This window comes from Ceratotherium simum, chromosome 33 (genome assembly GCF_057802395.1).
Source record: "Ceratotherium simum simum isolate JZ-2026a chromosome 33, ASM5780239v1, whole genome shotgun sequence".
Taxonomy (NCBI): domain Eukaryota; kingdom Metazoa; phylum Chordata; class Mammalia; order Perissodactyla; family Rhinocerotidae; genus Ceratotherium; species Ceratotherium simum.
Window position 1 is genome coordinate 11693815 of NC_141932.1, and position 18159 is coordinate 11711973.

The window sequence follows — 18159 nt, forward strand, 5'->3', positions numbered from 1 at the left end:
CCGCAGCACCGGGAGCGCAAGACCTGCCGGGAATTGTAGTCTGTAAGCTCTACCCGAGCTGGGGGCCCAGAGGTGGGAGGGGGTGGCTGGACCTCCCGGGAGTCGCCTGGGGTCGAGCAGCTGGCCCGAGTAGGACAAGATGTGAGGCTCGGACTGAGCTGTTTCTCCCGGCCACGGCCCCCAGATCCGGCACCCCCCTCTCATCGCCTGGCGCGTGAGGACCGGTCCGCAGCCCCTTGTCCGCCCTTCAACCCCCATGGGCTGCCACCAGCCGCCGCCTCGGCTGCCACCCAGGACTCGGCAAGGATAAGCGCAGGTGAGTCTGACCATGCCTGTCGCGGAGTCCTGGCCTTCTGCGGCACCCCGCGACACCTGTCCATCTGTGAGCCCTAATTTCCCCTGCACTCTCCTTCCAGTCGATCTCTGATGTCTGGCTCCAAACCGTGTGTCGCTAATTCCCCTTCTCCTCACATCCACTTCTTTTTCTTGGTCCCCTCTCTTTTATACCCCCTCATCCAACCTTCCTTCTGCACCCCTGTCTGTCTGCCCAGCCCTCCCCTGTATCCTTTTGTCCATCTGTGAACTCTGGCCATTTCCTGTCTGTCTGTCCTTTATTTCTGCATGCCATCCATTCTCCTGCCTACTATTTCTTTCTCAAAGATATTTCTGTCCACACTCTTGCCTGGCACTTATCACTGCCCCTCTGTCCGCCCATCTCGCACACTCCCATGAATTACACACCAGCCCATTCTTTCTGGCTTGTTCATCCCAAGTCTCAGTCCTTGACTTTCCCCCTGCCTGTCTGTTCATCTGTTCCTCTCTTCTGGGCCCCAGTTTGCCCTCCCCATTCTCTCTGTGTCCCCTCCCCTCATCTGTCTCTCCCTCAATTTGGTCCCTGTCTCTGCATCCTGCATCTCCATCCCTCCCCAGCCACCACCACACGTAACCATCTCTTATCTCTCTACCCCCATCCATCCCTCTCTCCTGGTCCACTCCCTGTCTGCTCCCATCTGGCCTCCTTCCTGTTCCTTGGACCAGCCAAGCCCTTTCCCACCCCGGGCCACTGTTCATGCTGTTCCTGCTGCTTTGAATGCTTTTCCCCGCTCCAGCCCCACTGCCCATGGCCAGTTCTGTCTGGTCCATCAGGTCTCAGAGACCCCCCCCTGACCGCCCACCTCCCCAACCCTTTGTGGCACATCCTCTAACTATTTCTTTTAGAGCACTTCTCACAGTCTGAGAGTGTCTTGTTCGTTTGTGTGTTTGTTGACTTGTTTACTCTTGGTCTCCTCTCATTGCCTTGTGACACCAGGAAGTCAGGGGGCACGTGGGGTTCGTTCCCCGCTGGGTCTACACTGCCTAGCGTGCAGTTGGCGCTCACTGGATATTTGTTGAATGCATGAATGATGAATGGCTGTCCCTTTGTCTATCCATCCCTAAATTTTGTCTCTTCATCTGTGTATCCCCCTAATTTTTGTCTCCTTGTCTGTCCGTCCCTTTGTCTGTGCATCCTTAATCTCTGCCCCTTGACAGGCCCTCCCAGTCTCTTCCTCCTTGTCCATTTGTCTCAATTCTCTGTCCTCTTGTCCATTCACACCAATCTCTGTCCCCTTGGCTGTTCAGCCCATTACCCTCTTCTTGCCTGCCCACCTGCCCTTAACTTCTTTTCCCTCGTCCATCCCTCCTTACTGTTCTTACCCGTGTCATCTGCCCCCAATCTCTGTCCCCTCGCCTATCCTTCCTTTTCTCTCTTTCTCTCCCCTCCTCTTATCTCTGCACCCATCTCCCCCCATCCCCTTCCCCATCTGCACCCTTGCCCGGCCCCTCCCGAGCACAGGACCCGCCGGCCACCATGTCAGGAGACTACGAGGATGACCTCTGCCGGCGGGCACTCATCCTGGTCTCGGACCTCTGTGCGCGGGTCCGAGATGCTGACACCAGTGACAGGTGCCAGGAGTTCAACGACCTGCGGATCCGAGGCTATCCCCGGGGCCCAGATGCAGGTCAGCACCCCCAGCCGTCTCGGCCAGCCCCCTGCCTCCATGACAGCCAGGATTTTCGGAGATTCAGAGCAGACCTGCTCAGCTCTCTGTGCCTTGTGGGGCCGGTCCCTCTTAGAGTCTTGCCTCCATCCTGCCTGCTGCTGATTCCCCAAATCGCTGATCTAAAGAGAAGGAGCTATGTGGTCCATTTGACCCTTGACCTTTTGGGGTCACCCACCACTGCTGCCACATACCCTCTATAGATATCCTTGTGCATCTTGCATAGTGCTTAAAAACTCAGGTTCTCAAGTCAGACTGACTTGTCTAGGTTCAAATCCCACCTCCCCCCCTTACTCACTGATGGCTTTAGGCAAGTGACTCTTCTTCTGGGCCTCAGTTTCCTCATCTGTAAAATGGGATAAATCATCCTTAGATTCCATAGTGCCATGAGGATTAACACCATGGACCACTGACCAAGCATTTCAGGACTGGAGGGCGCCCCTCCCCACCGACCATCCCCCAAGGAGACAGGACACAGCCATTCCACTCTGCTGCCCTTGCTGCAATGGCTCAGTGACCCGCACCCCCTCTGCCCCCATACTCCACGGTCTTTACAGGGTAGGAATCCCCTCTGTGCTCTCCCTCACTGAGACCCAGGAGACAATCTCAAAACAAACTCCCATTTCCTTGAAAATCCCCACTCCTGGTACCAATTACAGAATGAGCCAGAAACCTGCGGTCCAAGAACTGGAGTGTCCTTGTGTTTCTCTGAAAGACACATCAACACACAGTAGGCATTCCTGATGTGTTTGCTGTGGTGTTGGATATGTGGCAGCAGCTATAAGATTTACAGTTCTAATAAAAGTCACGTTTGAACTACCATGTATTGGGAAATACTGAGATGTGGTAGCATAATGGTGATGATCGTGGGCTCTGGAGCCGGGCACTGCAGACGGGAATCCAGACCCCACCACGGACCAGCTGTGGGACTCTGCACAGGCAACTTTGTGTCTACTGACCTCAGTTTCCTTTTGTGGAAAACAGGCATAATAACTTGCCAGCCTCCCAGGGTGCCTGTCAGGCCTAAGTGAGCTAATGTCTGTAAAGCACTTAGATGTCTGTAACATAGTAACCACTCAATAAATGTTTGCTGTTCTATTCCGCAGCTATGCATGCTATTTACCTCCTGCATTCCTTAAAACCACTATGAGAGGCAGGACTGGCTTTTCCTATTTGGCAAATGGGGGATGTAAGGCTCAGAGTGGTTAAGATATCTTCCCAAGGCCACACAGCAAGCTGGGATTGGAACCCTGACCAGCCGAACTGTGCAGTGCAGTTTCCTTTTTCCTTATCATCTCTGAACTTTTTAGGGGAACTTGGTCCTACTTCAGATGGGGTATCCTCTTATAGAGAGGCAGTGTGGGCTAGCGATTAAGAGAATAAAATCTAAGAGTGCCGGTTCAAATCCCAGATCTGTCATTTCCTACCTGTGCAGCCTTCTACAAGTCACTCAACCTCTCTGTGCCTCAGTTTCCTCTTCTTTAAAATGGTTCTATAGAAATACTGAACTTGCAGGGTCGTAGAGTTGAAACTAAGTACTATATGTAAGGTGCTTATGACAATGCATGACAAATACTGAAGTTTAGCTCTTTGGGGACAGCAGTGGGAGGATGAACTCTGACCCCACACTGACCCCTGACCTCTGTTCTCTCTCTCTGCAGACATCTCCGTGAGCCTGCTGTCGGTCATCGTGACGTTCTGTGGCATTGTCCTTCTGGGCGTCTCCCTCTTCGTGTCCTGGAAGTTGTGCTGGGTGCCCTGGCGGGACAAGGGAGGCTCGGCGGTGGGCGGTGGCCCCCTCCGCAAAGACCTAGGCCCTGGGGTCGGGCTGGCAGGCCTGGTAGGCGGCAGTGGGCACCACCTGGGGGCTGGCCTGGGTGGCCATCCTCTGCTGGGGGGCCCACACCATCATGCCCACACCACCCACCATCCGCCCTTCGCTGAGCTGCTGGAGCCAGGCAGCCTCGGGGGCTCGGACACCCCCGAGCCCTCCTACTTGGACATGGACTCGTATCCAGAGGCCGCAGCAGCCGCAGTAGCCGCTGGGGTCAAACCCAGCCAGACATCCCCTGAGCTGCCCTCTGAAGGCGGGACAGGCTCTGGGCTGCTCCTGCTGCCCCCCAGTGGTGGGGGCTTGCCCAGTGCCCAGTCGCATCAGCAGGTCACAAGCCTGGCACCCACCACCAGGTGAGACAGGCTGCTGGGCTGGGGGTCCACTCTGAACTTCTGTTCTTCCTCTGTGTCTCTTTCCCATCTTTGACTCTCCTGAGTGCTGGGGTGGGAGGGAACTTGGAGTGTGGACTCCGGGATCCTGGGGAAAGAGGAGGCTGGAACCCCAGACTCCTGGGTCTGAGGGAGAAGGCAGTTAGAGGTCTGGACTCTTGGATCCAGAGGAAGGATGAGGCTAGGGACAGGACTCCAGGGTAAGGAAAGTGAAGGAGAATGAAGATTAGGCCCTGAGTCCCTGAGGCACAAAGCAAGTCCTCTTTCCCCTAAGCCAGGATTGGTGGTGGGACCTGGAGTTCATTCATTCATTATTCCTCATTCTGCACATGTATATTAAGCAGCTAATATGAGCTAGACCTGAGCTGGGTGTTGGAAAGATGGAGGTGAGCACGGCACACAGACCCTGCCCTCATGTCACTCACAATCCAGGGGAAGTGGGTCCCCAAATCGGCTGTCCTGGCCCAGCCAGGCCAGTGCTGCTATAAAACAGCTTAGGGGACTGTGACTGGAGGGGTCCCGGAGAGTCGCTGATCCTGGCCTAGGAGGAGGCTGGGGACTTCCTGGAGGTCAGGTGTCTCAGCCGAGGCTGCAGGGTGAGGAAGAATGAGCCAGGCAGAGAGGTCGGGGTGTGAGCTGGGCGTTCCAGGAGGAAGGACCAGGCTGTGCAAAGGCAAGAGAGGAAGGAGGTCATAGTGTATTGTGGGAACTGCCAGCAGTCACTACGGTTTGAGAGAAAGTGTGAGAAAGCGTATCTGGGAAATGTGGCTGCCGATGTGGGTGGGTCCAGACCAGAGGGGGCCTTGAATGCCGGCCTGAGGGACTGGGGCTTTGTCCTAGGGCGCTGGGGAGCCACAGAGGGCTGTGAGCAGAAGAGGAGCAGGGTCAGCTCTCGGTGTAGAAAGACCTCTCTGGGGCCACATAAGGGACAGACGGGAGGACAGGCTGGAGGCCACGAGTCCAGGCAGGAGAGGATGAGGCTGGGCTGAGGTCATGGGGATAGGGAGGGGGAGATGAGGTGGAGAGAGTCGGGGGGCAGGAGGGATGGGACTGGGGACTGAGGGCTGTGGGTAGGAGGGCATGGGGGGAGGTAAGGACAACACCCAGGGGTCTGGCCTGGTGATTGGGTGCATGGGGGGCTGTCAGAGGATCTAAGAAGAGGAGTGGCTTTGAGGGAGACTCTGAGCTTATCCAGGTCTTGTTGAGTGTGAGGAGCTCAGGGCAGCATCCAGGGGGAAACTCCCTCCCAGAGGGATTGTCTTGGGCCCCAAGTAGTTCTCATCCAGGGGCTAGGGGCCCAGGGGCTCATGGGAAATGTAGTTTGAGGTCTCCGGGGATGGCTTCCAGAGGCTGATGGATATACAGGTCTGAGTCTCCCCTTCCCCATTACACAGATGAAGAAACTGAGGCTCAAAGGGTGTTAATGACCTGCTCAAAGTCACTCTGGGAGCAGGGAGTGGCCAGCTGACCCGTAGGTGAAGGAGTCTCCCCAGGGCATCCCTTTCCACAGCTAGGTGCCCCCCTACTTCCCTCAGCCCTGTGCCTGCCTCTCAGCACATGTGGGGCGGCCTTGTCCAGTCATGGCTGCCAAGCTCCGCCCTCACTAGGGACCCCATCACATGGACTTCACCCCAGGTTTGATGGTCCATGCAGGGGCCACAAGGATGGGGAAATTCAGGAGACAAGAGGGAAAGGATTTGAGGGGAGAGAGGAGGTGAGGTGGCCCTGGTGTCTGACCTGCAGATCTGGGTGGATCGTGGGGAATTGGGAGGAGGAGCGGGTTGGGGAGAAGGTGCTGAGCCCAGCGGGGACGTGAAGGGTGTGCGGGGTCTGGGGGACCACCGAGGCCGGGGCCTGAACCAGCTGGAGCTCAGGGGACGCGTTTAGCAGACATCAGGCTGTTGATGGTTGTGGAAACCCGGGCACAGACGAGCTCGTCCAGGGAAGGCATGTGAGTGAGAAGAGAAGACAGCAAAGATGGTCGAGGATGGAGCTTTGGGCTTCCGGAGAGTTCCACAAACACTTACAGACGGCCAGAGAAGGAAGTTGAGAGAGAAAGAACAGGCCAGAAGGAGCGATGGTCAGGTGGGAGAGGATGAGCCTGGGGCTAAGACGGCTTGGGGAGATTTGGAGAAGTGCAGGTGAAGATTCAGGGGGTCTGGGCTGTGTGGGACCCCAAGGGTCCCTGTCAGCTTGAGGTCCAGGAGGAGGCTTCTGGAGGCTGGTGCATACGCAGGTCTGGGCTGCAGCTAGCTTAGAGAAGGGGATAACCCCCTCCCCCGGTACAGATGGGTAAACTCAGGCTTGGAGAGTGCAGGTGGCTGGCTCAAGGTCACGGTGAGCAAAGGTGGCGATTTGTGGCCACCTGGCTGTGGGTTTGGGGGAAGGGGCAGGGAGAGGTCTCCAGGGCTTCAGATGCAGTCAAAGCTCAGAGCCACTGACCCCTCCCCTTGGTCTCCCCCGCCCACAGGTACCCGGCCCTGCCCCGGCCCCTCACCCAGCAGACCCTGACCCCCCAGCCGGACCCGGGCAGTGAGGAGAGGCCGCCCGCCCTCCCCTTACCCCTGCCGGGCGGGGAGGAAAAGGCCAAGCTCATCGGGCAGATCAAGCCGGAGCTGTACCAGGGGACTGGGCCCGGGGGCCGGCGGGGCGGCGGGGCCCCGGGCTCCGGAGAGGCCGGCGCGGGGGCGCCCTGCGGCCGTATCAGCTTCGCCCTGCGGTACCTCTACGGCTCCGACCAGCTGGTGGTGCGGATCCTGCAGGCCCTGGACCTCCCGGCCAAGGACTCCAACGGCTTCTCAGACCCCTACGTCAAGATCTACCTGCTGCCTGACCGCAAGAAGAAGTTTCAGACCAAGGTCCGGAGCAGAGCGCTGGACTCCCGGGTCGGAGGGAGGAGGGGCTGGGGGTCTGGACCCCTGGGTCTGAGGGAGGAGGGGAAGGGGATCCAGACTCCTAGGTCCGGGGAGGAGGGCGGGTGGGCATGGTGTCTGTCCCCCTCCCACCCTCCAGGTGCACAGGAAGACTCTGAACCCCGTGTTCAATGAGACCTTCCAGTTCTCCGTGCCCCTGGCTGAGCTGGCCCAGCGCAAACTGCACTTCAGCGTCTATGACTTCGACCGCTTCTCGCGGCACGACCTCATCGGCCAGGTGGTGCTGGAGAACCTCCTGGAGCTGGCCGAGCAGCCCCCGGACCGCCCGCTGTGGAGGGACATCGTGGAGGGCGGCTCGGTCAGTGCCCCCTGCGGCCCCCTTCCCGGGGACCCCTTAGTTCACAGCCTCCTTGCCCTCGGATTTTATAACCTCCTAACTCATTGACCCAGACTTTTCTTTTAAAATTTATTTTATTGGGAAATATCACAAAGATACATGCCGAGAATGATATAATGGACCCCCAAACCCCCCCATTTTGTCAAATATTAACAGTGCCTGGGCCTCAGATTTCCCAGCTTCTGACCCCCCTTGACATCTGATGGTAATAATTGCGAAAACAGACGCCCACCTATCCCCCCACCAGCTTTATCAAACCTTCAAGCTGTGACCCCATGACTTCTGCCCTCTGACCCCAGATTCCAGGCCCCCCAACTTTTGACCCCAGAGTTCCCGGCTTTTGTTTTTCTGACTTCCTGCCCCTTCCCATCTCCTGATTTTCCAATTCCCAGACTTCTGGAACCCCCACCCCCTCTGATCTCCGAACGTTGTACGTTTCAAACCCCTGACCTCCAAACTCTCTGATTTAACCTAAGCCTCTGTTTCTTCCTGGTCTCCACGTGAATCCTCATAGCCTGATTCCCCAGGCCTCAGACTTTCTGGGATCCCCAGTATCCTGACACCCTCAATTCCGCCAGCATCCAGATTGTAGGGTTCACAACTCTACACCCACTGGCCCGGTTCCTCATTTCTTACAACCCCCGCCCTCTGGAACCTCATTCTCCTGTGTGTCCAGTCCCTCCCGGAGCCCAGCTCCTAGGTCTTTGTTGGGCGTCCTGACTCTTTCTATGCCCCCAAACCTCAGACCCCCGACTCCTCCACCCCTCAATTCCTCTCTGTGGGTTTCCCAACATTCTAACTCTCTGGGGTAGCTGTGTGTGTTTTTTGGGGGGGGTGAGCCCTCTCCCTGTATCAGGAGTGGGCCGGCTTTGCACACCTGTTGGCTATGCTCAAGGTCCCTCCCTTCTCTGAGCCTCAGTTTCCCCATATGTATGATGACATCATTGAAGCAAGTGCCTCGGGCTCTTCCTACGGTCCCCTCCCTGGGCTCTCCCCAGCCTGCTTGCTCAGTCCCCAAGCCCAGCCTCTGAGAACCAAGAGCCTAGTTCCAGGGTCCCCATCCCCAGGGCCCCCGTCTGTCCCACCAACCCCCGCTCCCTGCCATTGCCCAAAGCAGCCCCACCGAGGGCCCCTCCCTGCATCCAGCTTTGTTTCCTTGTTTCCGTCACTTCTCATTTTCCCCTGCCCTCATTATTACTCCAAGTCCTCACTCATTCTTTTATTCACTCATTCCTTGAACAGCTGGGTGTTTTTTTCCAGGATCAGGACCCGGGGACCCCAGACAGTCCTCAGAAGCTCCTGGTTTAGGTTGCCACACAGTGTGCTGTCAGGGCCAGCGTTATGGGGACACACGGCGGGGTGTCTGCTCGAGGCTGCAGGGGATCTGGGAGCTTGTGGGAGGAGGTGACAGCTAAGCTGAGGCTTGACAGCTGGGAGGAGACGGGGAGGAAGGGTATTCTGAGCAGAGGGAACAGCCTGGACAAAAGCCCCAAGGCAAGTGAGTGGGGAGTCCAGGGAGCTGGGCCTCAGTCAGTGTGGTTGGGAGGCAAGGGACCGAGATGGGTCAGGTCTGTCTGTGTGTCGGCATGGAAGGGCCTGTCCCTCTTGTAGCCTCATTCCTGGCCTTGATGTGTCTCCTGCCCTAAGACTGGCCTCTCTGTGTGTCTCTTCTCAGTCTCTGTCTCGCTCTCCCTGGATCTCTGACCCTCTCTCTGCATAAGTTTCTCTCTCTCTCTGGGTCTACGAGCCTCCGCTCTCATTTGGGGTCTCTGTCACTCTCTCTGGGTCTCCATACCCCCCCAAGTCACTGTCCCCCTCTCTGAATCCTGTTCCTTGGGGACTCTGTCCCCTTCCCCCCAGGGATCTGCCCCCTCCCAGGTCTCTGCCCTCCCTCTGGGTCTACGCCTCTCCCCCCAGGTCTCATCCTCCCCTCTCTGGAGTCTCTTCCCTCTCTCTTGTCCTGGGCCTCTGTCACTCTCTCTGGGTCTCTATGTGCCCCCCTCTGAATCTTTCTTACTTTAGAACTCTGTGGGTCTGTCTTTCTGTGTCTCTCAGTGTCTGGATCTCTGTCTCCGTCTCTTTCTCACTGTGTTCCTCTCTCTGTCTCTCCCTTCTCTCTCTGTCCCTCTCCCGCTCTCTCCCCCCACTCATGCTCTTCCCATCTTCCCTGCAGAACAAATAGGCTGTGACAGTGGCGGGCAGCCGTGGCCCGGGAGTGACCAGGTTTGGCCCAGAGTCAGATTGTTAAGTGCCTAAGAAACCTGAGCCCTGGGCACCAGGGAGGAGAGCTGGAGGCTGCAGATGGGAGAGCAAGTCAGGGGGAGACAGGGGGAGACGGTGGCAGGGCATCACTGAACCCCTGTCCCCAACCGCAGGAAAAGGCAGATCTTGGGGAGCTCAACTTCTCACTCTGCTACCTCCCCACGGCCGGGCGCCTCACCGTGACCATCATCAAAGCCTCCAACCTCAAAGCGATGGACCTCACTGGCTTCTCGGGTGGGTGCTGGGAGGCGCTGGGACCTGAGGGAGGAGGGGCTGGGGGCCCAGCCCCCCGGGTCTGGGGGAGGAGGAGGGGCTGGGAGCTCGGACCCCCGGGTCTGGGGGAGGAGGGGGGGCTGGGGGCCCGGACCCCCGGGTCTGGGGGAGGAGAGGGGACTGGGGGCCCGGCCCCCCGGGTCTGAGGGAGGAGGGGGGACTGGGGGCCCGGCCCCCCGGGTCTGAGGGAGGAGGGGGGACTGGGGGCCCGGACCCCCGGGTCTGAGGGAGGAGGAGGGGCTGGGGGCCCGGACCCCCGGGTCTGAGGGAGGAGGAGGGGCTGGGGGCCTGGACCCCTGGGTCTGAGGGAGGAAGTCTCCTTCACGCTCTCCATGCCCCCCCCAGACCCGTACGTGAAGGCCTCTCTGATCAGCGAGGGGCGGCGTCTGAAGAAGCGGAAAACCTCCATCAAGAAGAACACGCTGAACCCCACGTACAACGAGGCGCTCGTGTTCGACGTGGCCCCCGAGAGCGTGGAGAACGTGGGGCTCAGCATCGCCGTGGTGGACTACGATTGGTGAGGGGGCGCGGCCCGGGGGCGCGAGGGCAGGGGGCGGGGCCGGGCCTGCCCCTCCCTCCCCGGGCGCTCACCCCCACCCCACCCCCAGCATCGGGCACAACGAGGTGATCGGCGTGTGCCGCGTGGGCCCCGACGCCGCCGACCCCCACGGCCGCGAGCACTGGGCCGAGATGCTGGCCAACCCCCGCAAGCCCGTGGAGCACTGGCATCAGCTGGTGGAGGTGAGTGGGGCCACCCAGTGCCACCGGCCCCGCCATTCGCGCGCTGGCCTCTTCGCCCCCTTCGCTCACGCAACGCGTCACGTCTTTATGGGCTGCGCAGTCAGACGGGATGGGTTCGAATCCCTGCTCTGCCAACTTTAGCTGTGTGACTTAGAGCAAGTTACTTACCCTCTCTGTGCCTCCCTTTCCTCTGCTGGGAAAAGGGCCTATTAATAGCATCTACCGTTCGGATAGATGTGAGGATTCAGTGAGTTAATGCAGGATGGGGGGTCTGCCTCTTAGTAAGGGCTCAGCAAATGGTCACCTACTGTTGTTATTATTTCCTGTGATGCCAAGTCCAAAATAAGAGGAAAAACTGAGTGATAAGATGGAGCAGATGTTTTTTTTTTTAAAGCAGGCTATGAAAAATTAGTGAATTGTGGTTCACTGGATGCAGATCAACAATTTTTTTTAATGAAAAGGAAAAAAGTCAAAATAGGACAAAGTTTCACAGTACAGCACCCACTGTAAGGATCATACTGCCTTTTTTTTTTTTTTTTTTTGTCCTGTGGGTTGTGATCCGAAAGGTTTGGAAGTCGAGATGGGGGATGGGGGCTGCTCTTTAGCCTAGGGGGCCGGGGGAGGGCCTCTCGGAGGAGGTGACATTTGAGCAGAGGCCTGGAGGTTGAGAAGGACTGGGCTTAAGTGAAGGTTGGAGGGAGACGGTTGCAAGGAGAGGGCACTGCGCGTTCCCCCATGCAGCGCGGAGGCCCGTGCGGGCGGGCGAGGCTGGCGCCCAGAGTGAAGCGGGCCGGTAGATCACGCGAGGCCTTGTGGGTCACGCGAGAACCAGCTGGACAATTTTTTAAAATTAAAACTCATTTAAGATCATCACATGATCAAGAGAAACTTTCAAACGTGGCCATTCTCTCATTTGAAACCAAGAAAAGCCAAGGAGTCGATTTTGAAAATATTATTGATGACTTTGCTGTCATTAAAGCAAAAAAAAATAAAATGATACTAAATTCTGGTCAGGGTATAAATAAAACACTTAAACTTAAAATTATGTGAATTTCAATACACTTACTCTTCCTTTGTTTCAATATTTTTTCAATTATTTTAACATTCCAGAAAAAAATTAACCATAAAAAAATACAGGAAAATCGGGATGCATATTTTTTCCTTTTGTCTCAGGCTCTGATATGGCAAGGGGACTGGCTTTTATTAAAAGTTTATATTTTGCCCATCGTGGATGTTTTTGCATTAATTTTTATTTTTAGAATATTGCATTACAATAGTCTTTATCTTGATTGCTGGGTTTGGGCTCGAATTCTGCACCCAGGGTTCAGTTCTCCCCCGCCCCCCTCTAGTCCCGCCCTGCTTTGGACTTTTTTCCGGGGGTGGGGAAGGATTTAAGCGGCTGAGCATAGAGCTCAGATTTGAGTTTTGAAGACGGTGACTCTACTTTAGATGGACAGATGGCAGCTACTCCCTCCTACCATCCGTCGCTCTCCTCCTAATTCATTCGCTCATTCATTGCGCAAACGCTTCCGGAAGCTTCCCGTGTGCCATGCTCGTGCTGGGCAATGCTGGGAGCTCGCAGAGGAGTTGAACCCTGGCTGAGCCTGGCCTCGACCCTGGCTTTCAGCCACTAGTTCTATGTGGCCCGGAGGGTCTTTCTACTCCCAGAGCTGCCCCTGCCCTGCTCACAGCCCTTCTGTGGCTCCCCAGCGCCCCCAGGACAGAGTCTCAACCCCTCTGAGGCCCTGCAGGGTCTGCCCCCCTCACCCTGGCCGCCTCATCTGTCCTCATTCCCAGTGACTGCTTCTCTGTGCCTCAGTTTCCTGATCTGTAGAATAGGACTGTAATACCGCTTGCCCCATCGCTTCAGAGCTGATTGCCAAAGAGCCCCGTAAATGGTGAAAACAAAATTGAAGCCTTATTGTGGTGATTATTAGCCATTGTTTTGCTTCTGTCCCCCACTCCTGAACCTTCTGGACTTCCCCCTTCAGGAAAAGACTTTGACCAGCTTCACAAAAGGCAGCAAAGGATTGTCAGAGAAAGAGAACTCAGAGTGAGGGGTAAGGAACCCAGGCCACGGGGGAGGGGCTGGGGGATGGACCCCCGGGTCCGAGGAGGGAGGGGCTGGGGGCCCGGACTCCCGGGTCCGGGGGAGGAGGGGCCGGAGGCTGGACTCCCGGGTCCGGGGGAGGAGGGGCTGGGGGATGGACCCCCGGGTCCGAGGAGGGAGGGGCTGGGGGCCCGGACTCCCGGGTCCGGGGGAGGAGGGGCCGGAGGCTGGACTCCCGGGTCCGGGGGAGGAGGGGCTGGGGGATGGACCCCCGGGTCCGAGGAGGGAGGGGCTGGGAGATGGACTCCCGGGTCCGGGGGAGGAGGGGCCGGAGGCTGGACTCCTGGGTCCGGGGGAGGAGGGGCCAGGGGGTGGACTCCCAGGCCCGAGGGGGGAGGGGCCGGCGGCTGGACTCCCGGGTCCGAGGGGGGAGGGGCTGGGGGCCCGGACTCCCGGGTCCGAGGGGGGAGGGGCCGGGGTCTGGACTCCCGGGTCCGAGGGAGGAGGGGCTGGGGGATGGACTCCCGGGTCCGAGGGGGGAGGGGCACGGGACCAGGACTCCTGTCCCCGGGGCGGTGATGCAGCTACAGCGGGATCCTGGCCCTGTGCTCCGCCATCGCTGACATCTCCTCCCTGCCGGGTCCTGCAGGTCTGGCCTCAGCCCAGGATGGGACCAGGCCCCCTCAGGACCCCATCCCTTCCTGCCCGGACCGTGAATTCATCTCCTCGAAGCCATAACGTCCGCGCTGCGTGGTGCGGGCCGCCCTGGGCCTGCCCGTCCTTCTAGCCCTGGAGGCGTGAGGGGGGGGGCAGGCGGGCCCAGCGCCCTGTTTCAGGGTGGGGGGCATTCAGTCTCCACTGTGTCTGTCTTCCCTTCCCCGGGGCTCCCTTCCAGGTGAGGGGCCGTGCATGTCTGGGGGACCCCTGCCCCCAAAACCCTCCATCTGTCTGTCTGTCTCTTTGCTGTTTGTCCAAGACTTGGTGTCCTGACCCTCGTTCTCACCGTGAATGTCAATGGACCAATCCTCCGTGTTCCCCCAGACACACACAACTGTGGCCACCCCTTCTGTTCGCCACACCCTGTGTCTGGCCGATCCCCCACTGCTGCTGCTATCAATGCCAGAATAAATACACACGATGGGTCTCACTCCACCTGGGGCTCCTGTCCTCCCTGGGACCGGGAATCTGGGTTGGAACATACTGACTCTGAGTATCAGACAGATGTGTCATTGATTGGCTGGGTGACCTTTGGCAACTTAATTGATCTCTCTGAGCCTTAGTTTCTAAACGTTATATGAGCCAAGACCGTTGTGATTATAGGACACAAAATGCAGCCCAAACTACCATAAGCCACAAGCAGAATTGAAAGACCTCTTACATGGTGAGTCTGAGCATACACAAGGACTTCAGGCATGGTTGGATCCCGGTGTTCAAGTGACTCTAGTTGGCTCTTTACTGGCTTCATCCTCAAGCAGGTCTTTGCGATGGTGATAAGATGGCCATTTGGAGCTCCAGGTTTATAATGCTGCCTCTATTGTGATGCATAAAACAGAATTCCCAATGGAAAGAACTGAAATAATAGAGATTTCTTTTGCTCATATAACAAATCTTTCAAAGACACACAGTCCCAGGGTTGGTTCAGCTGCTCGACACATCAGGCACTGGGTTGGCGTCTCTGAGATTCATTTTGCCTTCCTCTCAAGAATACAAACTGTCTGTAGCAGCACCATACGTCATGTTCTCACACGGAGGCATGTAAAGCAGGAAATGCGGACAGGGGCCTCCTCTTATGTGTTTGTCTTGTTCCTCCCCAGAAAAGTTCTCGTTATTTCTTGTTTGCCAGAACTGGGCTCTGTGGCCACCTCGAGTTGCAAAGCAGTCTGGGAAAGTGAGCATCTGTCACTTCTAGTCTCCATCGTGGGGTGTGGGTTTTGCCAGTAATGCATCCCGGAGAGGGGAATGATTGATGGGTAGGAAATTAACAGGACCCGTTGCAACTGCAAGAAATTAACAGAAATTACAAAGCTGTAGTCGCTTTCAGAGCAGATCATTTCAGAGGAACAAGATTGGGGTATTCTCTTTCTCTCTCTCTCTCTCTCTGCCTCCATAATATTCAGGAAAAGGATTCTGATTGGTCCTGCTCTGGCCGTGCATGACCACCTCAGGCCACTGGTTGTGTCCAGTTGGCAAGTTGCTCTTGGGCCTGCCCCCTCCCGTCCCTGACTCCACCTCCCCACTCATCTCACCCAGGATTGGCTCAGACCCCCTCAGGACCTCATCCCTTCTTGCCGAGCTGTGAATTCATCCCCTGAAATCATAATGTTCTTTAGTAGAGAACATAGGGGTCCCTTGATAGCCCCAAAAGAGTCACATGGCAGTGGGCAGAGGGCAGTCCTTCAAAGTAGTAGATGTCCACTACATCCCACTCTTGGCTACTTGGCGTTAATTCACACCCACTTGCCGGTAAACACCATTTCAAAAAATTCTACCATGAAAAATGGTACAATCACCGTATTAGTTTGTGAGGGCTGCTGTGACAAAATACCACAAACTGGCTGGCTGAAAACAAGGGAAATTTATTCTCTCATAGTTCTGGAGGCTGGAAGTCTGAAGTCAAGGTGTCAGCAGGGTTGATTCCTTCTCAGGTGCTGGAAGAGAATCCATCCCACACCTCTCTCCTGGCTCCTGGCCGCTGCCTGAATCCTTGGCTTTGTAGATGTATCACTCCCATCTCTGTCTCAAGTCTCCCTCTGCCTTTCTCTCTCTCTTTATGTGCATATAACATTGATTTTTTTAAAAATTTCACTCTAACTAGGGGTACATTTAACTCGTATCTCAAGGAGCGAGCAGCTGTTTTCAACAGCTAATAAATATCAAGGTTATAAAAGCACAAGACCATTTGTAAAGTTCAGCTTAAAGGTAAACAGGGCAGCCTGTTAGCATCCACAAGAATTGTGAGTTAATTTTAACCTAATAAATATTCTGAAAGTACCCATAAGAAGACAATCTATCATGCCAAAGAAACTTATCCTTTCAATTAATGTCATACTCTATGCAATCTTTGCAATCTTTGAGGATGCCACTATCTTCAGTGAGAGTTTATCTGTTAAGCAAGATTTGAAGTCAGACAGCCTAGATTCAAGTTCCTCCTCCCCATGGATTAGCTCTGTGATTTGGGGCAAAGTATATAATCTCTCTACGCCCCAACTTCTGTAACCGTAAGATAAAGAAAATGAAAATGGTTCCTTCGTAAGAGTGTCATGCAGATTAAATGAAATAATGTACATGAGACACTTAGCACAGTATTTGGTATATAGTAACACGACCCAAATGTTAGCTATTGATAGTAATTATTATAATTGCTAATAATTATCATATATTATTAGAATATATTTATGCATTAGGAATCTTCATAATCACTTTAATATTAACCGACCTAATATATACGTATCAGCTGTTCCAGAAGGGAGCAAGATTTTTCAGTGCAGGGAAATGTAAACCGGGCAATATTTTATCACCGGTTTGCTTTGAATAGGCATAAGTTGGTTACAATCATTTCTACGTCTTTTTTTTTTTTTTCTGCCTTTCTTATATGAGGACATCTGTCATTGGATTTAGGGACCACTGTAAATCCTAGATGATCTTATCTGGAGATCCTTAATGACACCTGCAAAGATCTTTTTTTCCAGATAAGGTCACATTCACAGGTTCTGGGGGGTTAGGACATGCACATATCTTTTGGGGGCCACCATTCAACCCACTACAGCCACCTTGAAAAACAGTTTATCAGTGTCTTACAAAGTTAAATAGAAATTTACCAAGTGACTCAGCCCTCCCACGCCTAAGTATTTACCCATGAGAAATAAAAAGTGTCACCTTGAAAAGCCTCAAAATGAGTTTATTCTATTCGGGACTAGCCAAAAGAATTACAACTCAGGATGTGCATGCTCTGGCAAACATAGGCAAATTCAGAAAACAAAGGCAGGGAGCTGCTTTTATAGAGAAAAGGGGGAGTAAGGAGGCGCTGTTCCATTGGGGGAAAGTAACAGTTTAAGGTGGCAACTGCTTCTCATTGGCTGAGCTGTGGCATTTCTCATTGGCTGAGCTGCAGCATTTCTCATTGGCTGAGCTGTGTTGTTTTTCATTGGCTGAGCTGCTGCGATTCTCATTGGCTGAGCTGTGGCATTTCTCATGGGCTGGACTGTTGCCAGGTGGGGAGAGAAATCTTCCTTCAGTAGTAAAGCAGTTTTACTTCCTGTGGAAGATGCAGGAGTATGTCTCTTCATGGTTGGTGTAATTTACGATGTGTCATAGGGTGTGAGAGCTCCCCCTACAGGCCTTCCTAACTCCAATTTAGTTAAGGTTTCTTCTATTAATTTCCACAAAACATATGTCCATGCAAACATTCACAACAACCTTGTTCATAACAGCCCCAAGCTGGAAAATTGGAAACTACTGAAATGTCCATCAACAGGAATAGATAGTGTAGTGTGTCCACAGGATGGAATACTACTCAGTAGTAAAAAGAACTACCTACTGGTATATGTAACACCACCGATAAATCTCAAAAACAGTATGTTTTGTGCAAGAAGCCAGACACAAAAGAGGGCAAGCTGTATGAGTCCATTTATGTGAAATTGTATACAAGGGAGCACTAATCTATAGGGACAGAGATCAGATCAAGGTTGCCTGGGGCCGAGGGAGTGGGGATAGGGGATTGATTACACACAGGCATGAATGAACCTTTGGGATCATGGAACTCTTCTGTATCTTGATCGTGGAGGTGGTCACACACTGTACACAATTGTCAAAACTCATTGAAGAGTACATTTAAAATTGGTGCATTTAAAATTTGTTCATTGTGGTAAAATACACGTAACAAAATGTATCATCTTAACCCTTTTTAAGTGTACAGTTCAGTAGTGTTAAAAACATTCACATCGTTGTGCAACCAATCTTCTGAACTCTTTTCATCTTGCAAAATGGAAACTTTATATCCATTAAACAACGAATCTACATTCCCCCCTCCTTCCAGCCCCTGGCAACCACCATTCTGCTTTCTGTCTGTATGAATTTGACTGCTCTAGGGACCTCATATAAGTGGAATCATACAGTATTGTCCTTCAGTTGTAACAAATGTACCACACTAATGCAAGATGTTAATAATAGGGGGAATTGGGTGGGTGTATTAAGGTGTACAGAATTAGGGTATGGGGTTCCACTATAACATATACCCTTTAGGGTGTATGGGAACTCTGTAGTTTTTGCTCAATTTTTTCTGTAAACTAAAACTGCTAAAAA

General features: G+C 54.5%; 1 protein-coding gene across 1 annotated transcript; it reads left to right on the forward strand.

The window, feature by feature from the left end:
* Nucleotides 1-250: 250 nt before the first annotated feature.
* SYT3 (synaptotagmin 3) lies at nt 251-14027 on the forward strand. The gene is made up of 10 exons (XM_004440322.3): nt 251-316; nt 1835-2000; nt 3701-4226; nt 6733-7120; nt 7275-7493; nt 9908-10028; nt 10413-10584; nt 10676-10808; nt 12800-12868; nt 13508-14027. The coding sequence occupies exons 2-9, from the start codon at nt 1850-1852 to the stop codon at nt 12863-12865; spliced, it is 1776 nt and encodes a 591-aa protein (XP_004440379.2). The 5' UTR covers nt 251-316; nt 1835-1849; the 3' UTR covers nt 12866-12868; nt 13508-14027.
* The last annotated feature ends 4132 nt before the right edge of the window (nt 14028-18159 follow it).

Bases quoted from the DNA above. Each gene is read 5' to 3' on its own strand.
- SYT3 (XM_004440322.3), top strand. From the start codon at position 1,850: ATGTCAGGAGACTACGAGGATGACCTCTGCCGGCGGGCACTCATCCTG. The intron at 2,001-3,700 runs GTCAGCACCCCC...CTCTCTCTGCAG, and splicing joins TCCCCGGGGCCCAGATGCAG to ACATCTCCGTGAGCCTGCTG. The intron at 10,809-12,799 runs GTGAGTGGGGCC...TTCCCCCTTCAG, and splicing joins ACTGGCATCAGCTGGTGGAG to GAAAAGACTTTGACCAGCTT.